The sequence below is a fragment of the Empidonax traillii genome, unplaced genomic scaffold (genome assembly GCF_003031625.1).
Source record: "Empidonax traillii isolate 1590-97213 ecotype Southwest subspecies unplaced genomic scaffold, ASM303162v1 scaffold257:size1394852, whole genome shotgun sequence".
Lineage (NCBI taxonomy): Eukaryota > Metazoa > Chordata > Aves > Passeriformes > Tyrannidae > Empidonax > Empidonax traillii.
In genome coordinates this window covers 670397-686659 of record NW_020955450.1, presented here as the reverse complement: position 1 = coordinate 686659, position 16263 = coordinate 670397, and the positions used below count along the sequence as shown (strand labels likewise).

Genomic DNA, 16263 nt, shown 5'->3' with positions numbered 1-16263 from the left:
CCGGCGCTGGGCACGGCAGCGGGGCGCCTCGCTCTCCTCATTTACCTCCTCGCTTCATAGTAGAAAAAAACCCCAAACCGTAGAAATCCTCCTTTCCTTGCGATTTCGGGGCAGGCTGGAACTGAGTTTGCGAGTCCTCCAGTGCCTGAAGTCTGATTTATGAGCGAAAGGGGATGTTTCAGTCCTTGCTAGCTGTAGCCAGATCTGTATCCTCTGTTGCTGTATCCCGGCGCTTCCACATATATCGCTCAGAAATACCCTCCAAAGCTCCATTTCTTAGCTCCGAGCGCTGGGAATATTTAGTCCGATTTTCTCAACCCGAATAATGTCGGAGGAATTATTTTTCCTCCATCGAAATATTTCGGGTAGCGTAACGACCGCAAACGGGGAAAGGGAAGGGCCCTCGCTTGAGGTCTGTTACAGCAGGTAGACCGCCCCCAAGGAAGCCCCTCGCCGTCTCAGCGCATCTCGTGGGACCATGCCAGCAGCCGAGGGGGCTGGAGCCCTGCGGGATGTCCCGCGGGTGTTGCGACGGTCTCTCTGCGCCTGAGGGTCGAGCGTTTCTCGTGGGAAGCGGAGAGGCGGCAACGAGCGGGGCAGTGGGGCGAGGGCAGGCAGACTTCCCGGAGCAGGTACGGTACAGCGGTGATCAAAGGTACATCACAGCCAGGTGCCTCCTCGCTCCGAGGAGAATAAACGAAAAAAAACCCTACAACCAACAATCAAAAAACAAACCAAAAGGAAACAGCCCTCCATCAGCGAGCTGGGGTTTTGGCAGGATTGGGAATTCGTCCGAGGAAGGTGTGGTCTTTCTCGGTTACTTGATAGCGAAGCGAACGATACATTTAAATCTAATCACTCGGTGTAATAAAAAACCACGGCGAGACAGGCGCTGGGAGATGCGGAATTGAAACCCGGAGAAATACCACACATGAAGTGTCAGCCCCTTGTTTCCACAGCTTGTGTAATGCTCCGAAAGAAATACCTGTCAGCTTTGCGACTCTGCAGACAACGTGTGGGCAGACCTTCGCAATTAGGGACAATTTATGTTTTAATTTCCAGATTATTTTTTGTGAGTGCCTGCAAAGTGTCTTTAAACTGCAAATGTGCTTTTAGTTTGCGAGTTTAAATATGGCTTGAAAGAGAATTTTGAAATGGGAAAATTCTTCTTGAATGTGGTTTGGGTATAATTTGCAGTGATGTAAAGTTAAGATCTGAGCCCTGATGAATTGGCTGGGAGCCCAGTACCTGATCTGCCATGAAAAGGGAAACTGTGTAGCCTTCGCTCACCCCCGTCTCGCCTCAAAGCCCAGGCTGCGGCGAGAAAGCGACCCAGGAAGCGAGAGAGGCTTCACGCAGGGAGCTGAGGGAAACGTCCCAACCCAGCAATTCATTTAACCTTGGAGATGCTCAAACCGCAGCCACAGCACCGAGTAGAAAAGCGTGGGAGAAGGCGGGCGGGGAACCGGCGCAGCCCCCCTGGCCCGGCCCACCCGCGGGAGCACCGGGCATATCGCTGCCTGGGCGCTTCGGGAAGGGCAGAGCGGTGTAGGGCTGCTCTCTTCCCCCTTCACTGATACATCCTTAAATTCCAGATAGACCTACTCCCTCGTTCTGACCCTCCTTCTCGCTCCCAATATTTTATTTTCGCCCGAAAAAAATAAACTACGGAGAGTCGAAATAGAACTATTAAGTACTGCGGAACTAACATTAATCTACATTAACGTTACAAATATAAACACGCCTCTCTGGTGCATTTTCTGCAGTGTGGCTTTCCCCAGCCCGGCTGGACGTGAGGTGACTTTGCTGCTCTCACCAAGTATTTCGGTAACTGGAATAGCGCTAATGACAGCCTCAACTGGCCTAAGAAAAAGGCAGATCTCGATCTGGCTGTTAGAAACCCCGGATTACACCCCAGCCGCTCCTTGGGTTTAACGGAAAACTGAAGAAGGAAAGGAAAGGAAACCAGCCCCGATCCGTGTGCACTCCTCACAGGGAGAAAGAGGGACAGCCAGCGTGTCCCCACGCCGTCTCTGCTGCCGCTCTTTGTGTGCTGGGAAGACGGCATCTTCTCTGGAACAAAGGGTCCCAACCTAGAGCCGTCTCTCCCGGTTTTGTGGAGTCTCCGGAGGTCGCGCTTTCCCTCCCCGCCCTCCGTTGTTTTTCCCACCCTCTTGACTGCGCTGGGAGCGAGCCAGTACTGGTTTAGGATTATGTATTCATCTGGAATTATTAGGTTACAAGAGTGAATAAATAGCGTTTATCTGATCGGATTCAAAGCTGCTCATTTGAAATAACCGGCAGCCCTGCCCCTTTCGGAAAGGGGCGCGGGAGCCGGCAGCTGCATAAGCCAGTGGGACTTTGCTAGCAGAGTCATTGCTGCCGAAACCCGCTTGACCGGGGGCACATTTCTCTGCTATTCGGCCGTGTCCCCAGCATGCCATGCCACCGAGCCAGCCGGAGCAGCCCTGCAACGCCTTCAACCCGTGCCAAACTGGAGTTTCAAAGGATGCTGAGGAGTGCACACCCTCAGCAAGCGTTTTGACACCTGCAGTGCCAGAGCTGGCTTCCCCCTAGCACCGCCGTATGACAGAGGTCTGCAGACCCTTTAAAACCCGTTTTGAGCATCGAGGACACGTGGGGAATTCACACTCTCCACACTTCCCTCTCGTCTAACCCGCATGCTTGGATGTCACCCCCAATAGGACGATTCCCCGCACCGTGGCTGGTCACCTGCGTGAGGGCTCCTTGGGAAGGGGACGGGGTGGGCGTTGTCACCTCCATGCCCCCCATTCCCCGGGAAAGGGCCGCCCTTTTCCTGAAAGCTCGGTCTGCCAGGCAGTGCTGCTCTGCTCCTGCACCCCGGCAGGAATGCGGGGGACCCCAGGACCGTGACACTGGCCAAGAGTAGGAGAGGGGAGTGTCCGGAGGGACAGCGGGCTGCAGGCAGCACTCTCCTCACGTCCACCCCATCGTAAGGAGTATCAAAGAGAGCAAGCATCTCCCTTGAAACCAAGCGTGACATTCCCCTTTCCATTCCCTTAGCAAAAAGAGCAATTAAAAGCGAATCTATGCCCAGGCCCGGCTCTGCCCACACCGCAAAACCAGGGTTAGGGACAGGGAAGGGCGCTGATCTTTTTTCCTCAACGGTCGCTAGAGCTCATGAAGGAAGGTCTGGGGCAGTTCGGCAGGGCCAAGACATCCATCTGTGCCCTGTCGAATGTACGGGCATCTGACAGATGCTGGACGCAGAAAGAAAACAAAGACAACAAGGAGGAGGAGAAGCAGGAAGAGAACCTGTGCTTTCTTACCCGACGGGTGCACATCCCCTTCTGTCTGAAGCCCCCAGTCCTGCCAAGGACCCCCTTGAAGGAAGGGGCAATGGTCCCAGAGATCTGAGCTGCCGGACTCTTCTGCCGCAACCCAAGTACACCTTAACCCCCGGCCCCGATGGCCCAAGCCTGTGAAGGGGGGAACTATTCCCCCCTTGCCGCCTCAAATCCACAATGGACCAAATCCTGCTCCGTACTTGCAGCGCTGACGAAACCGTCCAGCAGTTCTAGGCAGCTCCCCATGGATTTCACTTGTATTTTCAGCAGCTCGATAGAGCAGCTGTTGTCGTCACCCGGACTGTGACGGCATTTTTCGGGCTCTTTGCGTGTTTTTTGCAGTCTCCTCCCGCCCTCCCCCCGAGCGGGATGCGCGGCCGGCCGGGCGGCCTCTCGCCCCTCGCTGCGTTAAGGAGCAGCCCCGCTGGGAGGAAACAGCTAAGCCTGAAGGGGGAGGCGGCGACAGGGATGCGGAAGGCCTGGGTTCAAATTCCCCGGGATGCTTGAAGGGCCTGAGCGATCTCCCCACCTCTCCCGCCGGCGCGCAAGCCCCGTGGAGGCGGGGAGGCTCCGGTCCGCCAACTCCCTCTCCCGCTGACCACCCCCCGTGCCACGCAGGGCGAGGTTGGGGCCTCAGGCGTGCTCCGGCCGCCTGGCTCCGGGGCAGGGCAGGTGTGCGGGGCCTGGCGAGCGCCCAGCTCCTGAATGGATCCTGGGATGCCGCGTGGGTGCGCGGCGCCGGGCAGGCGGCAGGGCCGCCCACGGCGGGTCCCCGCGGGGCGGGGGGGACGCGCTCAGCAGGCAGGCAGGCTACGCCAGAGGGTCCCGTGGCCTGGCTGCGGGGCAGGTCTTTTTCCCAGCAATTCCCGCTGTCCCTGGTGCACTCCACGCTCCATCTCCTTGCTGACGTCTACGGGAACGCGCAGCGACGCAGGGCGACTGTCGAGTATGCTAATCCGCACTGATTAACTGCACGTTAATCCGGATTGATTTTTACATCGTCGTGGTGCGTCTGAAGATGTTGGCTTGCATAAATCATCCCCTTGTCCCTCATGACCCCCAGGAGGCTCCCCCAGACCTGTCAGGTAGAGCCGAGGTTGTGAAACACACTGATTAGGAATCACAATGACCTTTGATATCGATAAATAACAGGCGGGTGTATATTTCTTTAGTATCTGTTTTTATGCCTGGAGCGGGCTGAGTTTGGAAAACTGGTGAGAGGCTGCAGAACAGCGGCTTCAGTGACATTTTTACTATAGAAATCTACCCAAGGTTTACTAGCTTCTGGGGAAGCACAGGGGCTTTGGGAATTTTTGTATTTGCTGGGTTGTAAACATTTTATTGGAAAGCAGCTCAAGGAAATCTGGTTTGCTTTCTTGCGCTGCACTTTGTACATCGATGTGTCAAAAAAGAAGTCCAGGTTTTTCTCTTAGAGAATAGATACGTATATATATATATATACATATATATACGTATCTGCATAATGCACGTGGGCACACAAATGTTTCCAGTCTCACACTGCTGGTGGGACTGATAGGCAAAGGATGTGCGTGGAGCACAGTGTCCCTCTGGTGTTGGAGAGCGCTCTGATGCGGGTCCTTTCCTATTGCTTCTCCTTTTCCTCCTCTCCCCGCCCTCCCCTGGTCCCAGTCCGGCTGGGGGGCGGGGGTGAGGCGGGCAGGAGCGGTCTCGGCCGGGCACGCCGGCGATGTTGGGCGCCCTTCTCCGCCTGGGAGACCTCGCGGCAGATCCCCCCCGAGCGCAACTGACTGTAATTATTTTTATCTCGCAGACGATCTCTCGCCCGCTCCCTTGAGGCGGCAGCAATATGTGTTTGATGTGTCGACCCTCTCGGAGACGGAGGAGCTCGTGGGGGCCGAGCTGCGCCTGTTCCGCCGGGCCCCCCGCGGCCGCCCGCCGCTCGCCACCCCGCTGCATGTGCAGCTCTCCGCCTGCCTCTCGCCGCGGCCTCTGGACTCCCGCGCTCTGGACCCGCGGGCGGCCTCGGACGCTGGCTGGGAGGTGTTCGACGTGCGGCAGGGCCTGCGGGAGCAGCGGCCCTGGAAGCGGCTGTGCCTGGAACTGCGGGCCTCTGCGGACCGCGGGCCGCGGCGCTGGCTGGACCTACGAGGCCTGGGCTTCGGGCGGCGGCCACGGCCGCCGCAGGAGCGGGCGCTGCTGGTGGTCTTCACCCGCGCCCGGCGGCGGAGCCTCCTCGGGGAGCTGCGCGCCGAGCTGGGCGCTCCGCCGCCGCCGCCCGCCGCTCGCCACCCGCCGCCCCGGCGCCAGCGCCGCGCCGCCTTCGCCAGCCGGCACGGCAAGCGGCACGGCAAGAAGTCCCGTCTGCGCTGCAGCAAGAAGCCGCTGCACGTCAACTTCAAGGAGCTGGGCTGGGACGACTGGATCATCGCCCCACTGGAGTACGAGGCCCACCACTGCGAGGGGGTCTGCGACTTCCCGCTGCGCTCCCACCTGGAGCCCACAAACCACGCCATCATCCAGACCCTCATGAACTCCATGGACCCCGGCTCCACGCCGCCCAGCTGCTGTGTCCCCACCAAACTGACTCCCATCAGCATCCTCTACATCGACGCCGGCAACAACGTGGTGTACAAGCAGTACGAGGACATGGTGGTGGAGTCTTGCGGCTGCAGGTAGCGGGCGAGACGCCCCTCGGCGGCAGCCGGGTCTGCGTCTGGCGGAGGAGCGCTGGCAGCGGCGAGCGGGGCCCCCGCCCCGCGCCCGCCCGAGCGCGGCTGGGGCGGAGGGACCGGCCGAGGGCGGGCGGTGCCCGGTGCCGGTGTCCGGTGCCGGTGTCCGCGGCGGTGCCCGCGGTGGCGGCGGGGAAGGGCGTGCGGGCCGGGCAGGCGGCGAGGCCCCCACCCGGTCCCTTCCCCGCTGCCGTCTCCTCCCCCCGGGGTTTATCTGGCGATCTACCCTCCTCCCTCTAAGGGTGAAGGCAATTTACCAAGTACAAAAAGAGTCGGGGGAGGGAGAGGGAGCAGACTGATCCCTCTCTCTGAAGTTGCTCTGAAGAGAGCTGTTTCGTTTCTGCCCTCTCTCTTTCACATTCCTGCAAGCTTACCAGCCAGAAATAGCCTACGGCCCCCACCACCCAAAGGGAAAAAAAATGAAAGAGAAAAGGAGAAAAATAAATTGCTTATGATTGTAATTACCAGCTAGGTTTCATTTTAAGATGGCAAAGAAGAGCGAAGTGTTACAGAAAGGACAACCGGGGTGGATTGGAAAGAAAACTCCTTCGGATCTCATGAACAGTGCAAGGATGCCATTGCCAGGTCTCTGGGTAGTTCTGGCTCGGCAGCTTTCGCAACTTGCAGCAGTATTATACGAAAATGTTGTGCTGGAAAAGACGTGCTGTGTAAGATTTCTGTTTCTTTCCCACCCTTGGTGTCAGCTGTGGCTTCACCTGAGGGAAGTGCACTTCAAAGTATGCCTAGCGCTTTCTTAATGTAACTATTATGTTCATAGTTTCAGGCTTTTCCCCACTGATTTCTAGAATTGTTGGCTTATCTGGTTTTGCAGAGCTACAAACTCGTGGAAAAAATTAAAGAGAATAGAATAATAATATAAAACGCTGATAAAAAGACTCGACGAGGAGCATTAATTTAAAATGCACATTTTGCTTTGGATGCACTGTTGTTCATATAAAAGTTGTAAATATTTGTTTATTTAAACAGACTGAAAAGTGCAAAATGGAGATGAACAACATGCATTTCTTTTTTAATGTACAAAACATGATATGCACTCGAAATGTTATAATTTCTAATATTTTTAAAAGTTTATATTTGAGTTGTACAGAATTAAGCGTTAATCACATATTTCATCCTTACTTAACATTATCATTTTCTTAAGATATTATTACAAGATTTAAATTCTGTGCTAATAATGGAGAAAAGATTTTTTTTTTTTTTACTGTCTACCTCACTATAATGCAAGTATTTACAACTCTAAAGTTATCTGAGGTAAATTAATATTCAGACCATTTTTACAATACACCTTTACTGGACGATACTACAACTATTATTGTATTATTAAACTTTTTTTTTCCAAAAAGTCAGCTTGCTTTTTATATGTTCTATTCTTTGATTAAGTAATTCTGAGTTCTCAAGTAAACATTTGGCTCTAGTTCTAAAATGCTGCACAGTTGAATTGGAGCAAATGCCACTTGAAGACGTACCTAAAGCCATTCCTCCTGTCTGAAGACTTTTTGTATTCACAACGTCTTTAGTTTTGTCTTTCGTATATGCCAGTGGCATAAAGCTGCATTATGTTTTCATGCATTTTATGCAATGATTATTGTAAGTGGGAGAATGCATTAAGGGGAAAAATTCAGGCAAACGTTTGTAAATCTCATCTGTACTGGGGACATTAATATACACTGTATGATGATGATGAGCAAAAGACAATGAATGTTTTATAAATTATATTTATTTTGATGCAATGGGTAATATATTTATTAAATATTTCGTGGCTATCTCTTAGATAATGAAGAACTATTCAATGAGTAGCTGTTTCAGTAAGAGAAGGATTTCCCTCCTCTCTCAGTGATGCGTGCGGAGAAGGTGGTGCAGACAGTGTGGGTGCTGTGAGCCCCATTCTAAGGGAAAAAAAATAAACCCCTCATCTTACATGCAGAAGGACTGAAAGAGCTGCTCACCTCGTGGAACGTGTTTGAAAACAAGGTTCCTTTCATGGAAAGTGAAAATTTTTTTACCATATCTCAAGATCTGATCCCACACGCTTTCTCTGAGCAGTTTTCACTCCCTCGGACTGGTGCTTGAACAAAGGAGTGCAGAATCGGGCCCAAGTGTTTGAATAGCAGCAGCTAAGAGACCTGTAGGAGACTCTAGGCTTAAAGCTGGTACAACTGCCAGAGGAATATTGCTTTCTAATACTTAATAGTGTTTCAAGTGTTCTTTACTAGTAGTGTATTTGGAAATTACAGCTTTAAAAAGAGCTTTAGTTTTAAAGCCAGGTTCACTGCAAGCTTTGGTTGTTCTGATCACACAAGCTCAGTCTTTTGCTGTGGCTCAAGCCCCACAGGCTGCATATATACTCTCTGAGGAAAGGTAATCAAAATATTTAAGACATTGTCCACTTGAAATGAGCATAATGTAAAAATCTGAAATTTTACAAAATTCTCAACTAGAGAAGGCTGAATGAATAACCTCTTTTGCTGTCGAGCAAATGAATTATTGTGTGTACAGACAATGCTTTGGCTAAAACCATACACTGAGGTTTTCAGTGCAGTTTCCTTTCCGTGTAAAACCCAATATTGCTTCTGTTGAAAGTCTGCTTATCACACGTTTGGTGGCAAGCAGTGCTGTCACTGAGTTGTCCTTTCTGCTCCACCTCAGACGTGGCTTTGGGGAGATTCATCAGACAAAGTTCAATTGTGGGAGACCTCAGAAATCTCCCATCAAAAGAAGTCATCAAAGGAGCAACATTTTGCTGTCTTGGATGTACAGTGTGGTGCAGTTTGTACCTTCTCCTACATTAGCAGAATTTTTGGTGACATCTGTAATGGCTAGAAAAGGTTTGAAAGCCCTTTCTCTCAAATGTCTCTGCTTGGTAACCTCCAAGGGAAGTGAAAGAACCTGAAAAAAGGCAAAAGTAGTTAGAAACCGCAGATCTGCTTTGGAGGCACACCTTTTAGATTTTACTTACTGAAAGAGAGGAAACTCTGGCCTTTTTGAGCATGTGCTCTGGATGCTATAGGTAATATAACATTATCTGAGCCCATTTTGACAAGTTTGCTATTCCTAAAGATGGGATCTCTCCTCACTCCCATTTTTAGGTCTGCAGTATTCTTTTGCACAAATCTGAAAAGGAGCAATATGGTGCTGAGGGGGAGAAGTGAAAAGATACAGAAAAAACTGATCAATAGTTTTCCTTCCTTGCACGTCCCTTCCTCTCTCCCACCCTCCCTCCAAGAGATAGCCAGTACATTGAACAAAAAATACCAGTAATTATTTTTTCAGCTTTTACCACAAATGCTGCAAGCCTTTGTTACAGAGAAATCCTAATATGGAAATGCAGCGGATGCACAGCTCAGATCTCTTTGTCCTGCCAAAGTAATACAAAGTTTCTTTTCCATTTCTCAACTCCCCATGCTCAAAATCACATTTAAAAAGGGGAAATTATTTCTTTTATTATGGTACTGGCCAGAAGAGGGAGCAGAATCTATAAAATAGTGGGAATAGACACCGATGGACAGAAGACAGCTGAAGTTGATCTGGCTGATGGTGCGATACATATCAGCAGACTTTACATGATTCATCCATCACACTGGCTGTGATGCTGAAGCACAAGAAAACCATTGACTCATCTTTTAAGTATAGATATGCATTGGAACAAATTCTGAGTACATGAATGAAAAATACAGCGTGAGACTTAAGCCCTTACTTTGTAAGTACAGTTCCTTTTTGGACCGTAGACTCCCTCTTACATTTGTTTGTGGGAGGGGTGCATTTTTAAAAATGTGTAGGTAAAAATTTGGCAAGTCCCCATGAAGAGCTGACCCAGCCTTCCTCCTTATCATCTCCATGTAGATGAGAGGTGGTTCTGTTCGCTGAAATTATAAAATGAGCGTGTTTACTTTTAACATCTCAATGTTTAACCTCAAATGTTAGTTGAGGGTCAGAGTTGATCACACTGTATGAAACATTTTCCTTCTTGACCTCTTAATCTTTGCTTCAGAAGCACATCTGAAGCTTTGAGGAAGTCTAGTGACTAAACTTCACCATTGTCAATCATTCAGAGGTTGGGCAGCAGGACAGCAGATTTCTGTAGTATGTAACTTGTTCTCTCAGCAGCCGTATGCTATAAAGGAGTATACTCCCCTGGAGCAGGGTCCTCTTGTCAGCATTCAGCTATATTATATGATTAGATTTCCAAACATTTGTTCTTGTTTCTTTGCAGTGTCAGCCCCATTGTAAACTGAGGATGTTCCAGCTGTTCAGAATTGTGAGGGAGAAGAATCAACATCTTGTCCCCTCTACGCTCATCATTAGCCTATTCCTTGATAACTGCAGCCTTGAAAAGTACCAATGTCTTAGTTAATACACATTATTATTTATTGTATTATACTGCTGGGAATTAGAAAGAGTTCTCCCAAGGTTTTCAACAGAGCTGATTTTGCACAACATCAGCCCGATGCAGAGTATAGGACTTTATATGTGCCCATGTCCTAGCATTTTGACAAAACTAGTGTTTGTTTAAACTATGAGCGCTGTTAACCCTCTCTCTGGAACTGAGAAGTCTGAAATTAGACTGTGGACCTTTATCCCATAAGACCACTTTCATACTAACAACTTTCTCCACCACTTTTTAGGAAGACCCTTAGGCGAATCTCAGTCCTACGGAGCATTGCCTAATCAGTGAAAAAGCATTGTTTTCCAGAATGTGAGAATTTTATTACTAGAGAAAAATGAGTGATAAGGCTCCTAAGTCAGAAGGTTTTGACTGAGTGGGCAGGAAAGACCTCAGGTGAGTAAGAAAAGTGGAGGTCTGGTTGACAACTCCTTGCTACAGTGGTAGTGGGAAATTGCAGAAAGGTCATAGAAGAACAAAAGGGATAATGTAAGGGCAAACTGCCAGACATCTGAGATGCCTTTACTGTAATGCTATGAGAATGGAGAATAAACAGGAAGAACTAGAAGTCTTGGGACACAACAAAGGCTACAGTTTAATCAGCATCACACAGGCTCAGCAAAATAAATTGTGGCACTTCGATACTGACAGAGCATAATTTGTATAGGAAGGACAGGTAGTAAAAAAGGAAGAGTATTATCTGGTATATTAGGAGTGTGTAGAAGGCCACAGAGAAGGGAGAGACAGAATGGTTGGGGACAAAACAGAGAGGAACAGTAAAACTCTACTAAAGATTACTGAATGAGGAGGAGGTTGATGTCACATTTTTTTGAGCAGCTACTGGGAGTGTCCTGAGGATATGAGGTAATGGTAATCAAGGACTTTGTCTAACCAGGTTATCTGCTGTAAGAAAAAGAAAAAAAAAAAAAAACAAACCCCAACAGCACAGCATAAAAAGTTCCTCAAGTTTTTGGAATGTGTTGGGACAACCTTTTGTTTCAAACAGTGAAGGCAGTTACAGGAGACATAGCCAGATAAGCTATGATAGATATAAAGGAGAAGCTTACTAGAAGGCAATTTGAGCTCATATGTCTGTGGAAAAGGAGGCTTGAGAGGAGGAGAGCAAGACCAAATGACTCCTGTATGGCAGATTTCCTCACTTGGGGCAATTGATAGGAAAATTCCTGAGAGGAGGAGCCAAAAGGAGAAAGACTCTTATAATAAGACAGGCAGTTTGGAAGAAGTCCTTAGTTAAAGACCTTGTAGGAAGCTATCCTGCTGGCAAGGAGTACAGCACTGGAGAAAATCAGGAGACTGACTCAGGAGTTGGTTGGTTACCTGACAGTGACCCTGAGATTAGTTCAGTTGGTTAGAGCTGATATGGCACTAATAATGCCAAGGTTGCAAGTTCAATGCCAATATGGGCTGTTTGCATAAGAGTTGGTCTTGATGATCCTTGTGGATCCCTTCTAATCCAGAGTGTTCTCTGATTCTGTGACAAAAACTCATCAAACAAGAAGTGAGTGAAGACACTCTACTACAATAAGTAAAAGAGAAGGGCTGAAGTATAAATAATGCAAAAGGAACCAGAAAAAGAAATTAGAAAGAAGAAGGCAAAGGATTAACACTTCATGGGGATGATGAACGAAGGACAAATGACAGAGTAGGCTGAAGTGTGAAACACCCACTTTGCAAGTATAGGACACCTGGTATGAAAGGTTGAATACATTTAGAGCTAGCAAGGGAATTGAAATGCACCTCATGGAAAAGAAGTGAAGGAACCTTTGAATAAAGGGCATGTACTCAGAGCAGGAGGTCCTGGGGAAGTTTACACTGGTGTAATTAAAGAACTAAACACAGGAATATCTGAAATATTAACAAGTGTATTTAAGAACACAGAGAAGGTTAAGAGGTGCCAAGAATTAAAGACCAGACAACCTGTCTCAGATACCTCCAGTACTTCAATAATTACTGGAGAAAAAAATCAAGTGCTTCATATAACAATAACTGCAGAATGGTAATGTGATGAAAACATCAAATGTGAATTTATCCAGAATAAATCATATCCAGTTAGTCTTATGTTCTTGATAAGAGTGACATGTAACTCAAGCACATAAGAAAATAGGTTTCCAAATAATCCTGCTACATTCAAGGGACAGTTTGATTTAAGTACAGTGAAATGTAATGGCAACAAGTCAAAATATTACACGTAAGAAAGGGTAACATCAAACGTAAGATAAAAAACTGGCTAATAATGCTTCTACAATAAAGAACCTGGACTTTATGGTGAAATGAATTCTGAATATGGGGTAATGAATGATGCTGTTGCCCAGGATATTCCACAGTATGACAACTGGGATACTAGATGTCAGAAATAATCTGACATCTGGGTTGATGAGGGCTCAGGTAAAGTTCTGTGTCCAATTTTAGGAATCATGCTCTTGCAGATTATTTTCTGACATCTTCTGGACCACTGGTGGTCTGCTGACCACAGATTAGCAAGGTCTGGAATGTAAATATGTCTGGGCACAACAGATACATATGTAAGACGGGGTAGCTCTTTCTCTCTGTGCTCTGAGAAATATTTTCAAATATGTCTGCCAGGGGGGGCCTTGCTCAGTCCCTTGCCATCGTGAGAGCAAGGAGTGGAGCTCCCAGGAGCTCACTGGGTGGAACACACTGCAGTGCCACAGCACCTGAGGTCTGTTCGTCATAAATGGCTTGAGACTGAGGAGAATTGGATACCATGGTACTCCTAAGAACAGTTATGTATTCATCTGCAATTAACTCCCTTGAGACATACAGGTCTGAATTTTGCTCTTGAAATGGGAAAAAGGGGGTTTATTGCGATGCCTATTGTGGCACCTAAACTGGACAGTATGCCTTTTGGAATGTCATTAGTACTGAGCAGAGTGGAATAAATGTCTCCTATAACTTTATATAAGGCATTTTGTTTAATACAAACAGATGAATGCTTCAGAATGACAGAGTCCCTTTGTTCACTCCCACTCTGGTGGAGTCCTGCACTAGATGAGAGTTTCTTGTTGCCATCATAAAACAGATAATGGGTTATAGCATGACAACAATGTGCTTCTGTAAATTTACCAGGCACAGTTTGCTGTTGATGCCAGTGGTGGCCAAAAAACTCCCAAACCTCAATCTGCCTAAAACCAGTTATCTCCACCTTCCAGCAGATGTTCTACAGCCAGCTGTGTCCTACAGCTGACTTCAAAATACTTTTCAGAAACTAGGTTTCGTGTCCTCAAGAGTTTTAATCTGGCATTGCTGTTCTATTTGCCATTTACTATTCATATTGGTTCAGACGGGGTTCTCTGAGGAGGAATTTTGGATATTATTGTGATCAGACAGATAAAAGCAAATGGAAGTCTCTGGTCCATCTTGAACCAGGTACCCTGCAGACATGAGGGGAATTGGTTCTTGGATGTGTCTGTAGGCCCTTGGCACAGCTGTGAGGTGCATGCAGTGTACCTGCTAATCAACCCCTTCACGTATGTCTTTGATTAGTGAAGATGAACATCCAATATGCCACAAACTCCCAAGTGTGTGTTGGTTTGTTATGTTGTTTTAGAGGGAAGTAAATTACTATTGTCATCTAAAACTGGAATTCTGTAAAAAATACTCCAGTCCCTTTTTGTCAATACCCTATAAGCAGATTATTTTCATTAATGGTGCTGAAGTTGTACTGACCCTTCTGTATCATTCAGTCAATATTTCTTTTTGGTCTTTTAGACTAGAGTCTGAAAACCTATTTAACCTGGAATGCACCTCTGCCAAAGGCTGTTCTGCTGGGAGACAATGCAAACAAATTCATGACTGATGAAACAGGCAACAGAACCATCAAACGTAAAGCAGCTTCTGTAGGTCTGGCTGAAAGGTTTTGAGAGAGCAAGAGGAAATAAAGAAGAATTGTTCATCTTTTAAGAGCTTCTCAAGTTTTTCTGACTTCACGTTTTTCCTCAGGAGGCAGATGGGATTAACCTGGGGCCATTAGAAGTTTGGCAAACAATTTGAAAGCATTCACATTTGCTTGAAAAACAGAAAAACCCATTCCATGTTGTGCAAGGAGAAGCTGTCTTCAACATGCATGACATTTATTCTTATTTTTTCTATACTTCTGAGTGCTATAAGTATTAGAAATTGCAGAGGCATCTACTCTCTAGCTGCCCCTTAAGTACCACGCTGTTACAGATGGGAGAGGTTTAGGGCAGCTCAGAGAAAGCCTGGTTGATGTACTCCTGCATGTCATGCTTTGCATGGCTTGGTAGTCCTAGTGGGTTTGCTGATATTTCTTGCTCTGGGTTCTGCTCTGTTTGCTATCAACAAGCACCAGGACAAAGTCCTCAGTGAGAAGGCAGAGTTTGTTTCAGATGGAACAGCCCAAGGATAACACCCTCTCCTCCCTACAGCTTTGGTTCTAGTCTTTTCTGCTTGTGGGACAAGCTTCACCAGAAACTCCAGGGCATTTAAACTCATAGCCTAGCTAGAGAGTTTTGTTTTGTGTGAGGAAGTATATGCATTAAAATTCAAAGCAGATTGTTTTATGCAGTGTCAAATTCTGTGCAGACGGAACATGATATGATATGCTGAAGTGGGATATATGGCATATGGCCATAATTCAGGGAAACACATTTCTCCAGCTGGATACCTGCTATTGAGTTGGAAAACATGTGTCCTGCATTCTGGTAGGCTTCTACCGGAACAGTGAGAGGACATAAAAGACAGGCCATTCCTGGCTTTGAGTATCAGCTAATAGTTACATCTATCTCACCAGTTTTGTAGTGCTGTTCAAAATTAAGCCTCCTGTTATCACAATGAGCATTGTGCAACTGAAAAAAAAAAAAAAAAAGCTGTTACTGAGTTCTACACCCACAAGTATTTGTGGACAAGCCAACATGTGAAAACAGGCTGCACTGCTTTTGGGCTGGATGACCATGCCTTCTGTCCTTCCCTGTCCCCAGGGCAAACATAACCCATGCTGCTGCAGGATGCAGCACTTCTTCCAGGCACTAGCCCCGGACTCTGGGGCTAGATCCCCTATCTCCAGAGATCCCCTGACTCTGGGGATCCTCTTGGGTGCAGCACCCACCCAAAGCCCTTGTCTTGCTCAGTCTTGCTGGGATGCTGCAGTGAGCAGCAGGATGGGAGCGGTGGGTGTCTTTGGACAGTCTGGAGCTCTGCCTGGCTCTCCGCATGGTCTGACAAGGTGCAGGCGTCATTTCACAGCATCCTTAAGCAGTCAAGAGCTGAGTTGTACATGATAGACCTATTTCTCGAGGAAAATGGGCTTATGGAGAGGTGAGATATAAGTGACTTAAGATGTATTAATCATCAGTTTATACCTCCTGCCAGGCAGAGGCAGGCTGTGCATACGGCTTCTTCTGTGGTTCAACTGTTAAATACCTCGTGGTCAGCCTCATGAGTAATTACCTGCCTCAGCCTACTTTTAAATAATGAAGCAAGTATAAACCATTGCCCTGGAGTGATCCATCCTTTTCAATGCTGCTGTTCCCTGCCTGCTGATCACCCGCTCTGCTCTCTTGCACCCGTCCAGGCTCTGACATCGCTCTGCTCCATCCCAGCCAAGCACAGCAAGTAAATAACCATTCCTCTCCTGTGATCAGGCTAACAATGCTCCCCTCTCACACCCTTCCCTCTGCTTTTACTTTTGGAGATTCTGTTCTTTTTGTACTTAGTTTTCCTTTCAAAACCTTGTGCAGCCACTTACCACTCTGGATGTTGTCGTTTCTCAGGCCCCACTTAGAGGTGATGGCATCTGCTTTTTCCTCCTGCCTCTCTCTCT

The 16263-nt window shown here is 47.8% G+C and overlaps 1 protein-coding gene across 1 annotated transcript in view; it reads left to right on the top strand.

Moving 5' to 3' along the window:
* The window catches only part of GDF6 (growth differentiation factor 6), a 10461-nt gene extending 4474 nt beyond the window's left edge, over window positions 1-5987 (top strand). The window contains exon 2 of the mRNA XM_027889279.1: window positions 5122-5987. Within this exon, the coding sequence (XP_027745080.1) occupies window positions 5122-5987 (866 nt within the window). The remainder of the gene's footprint in view (window positions 1-5121) is intronic.
* Window positions 5988-16263: the final 10276 nt, after the last annotated feature.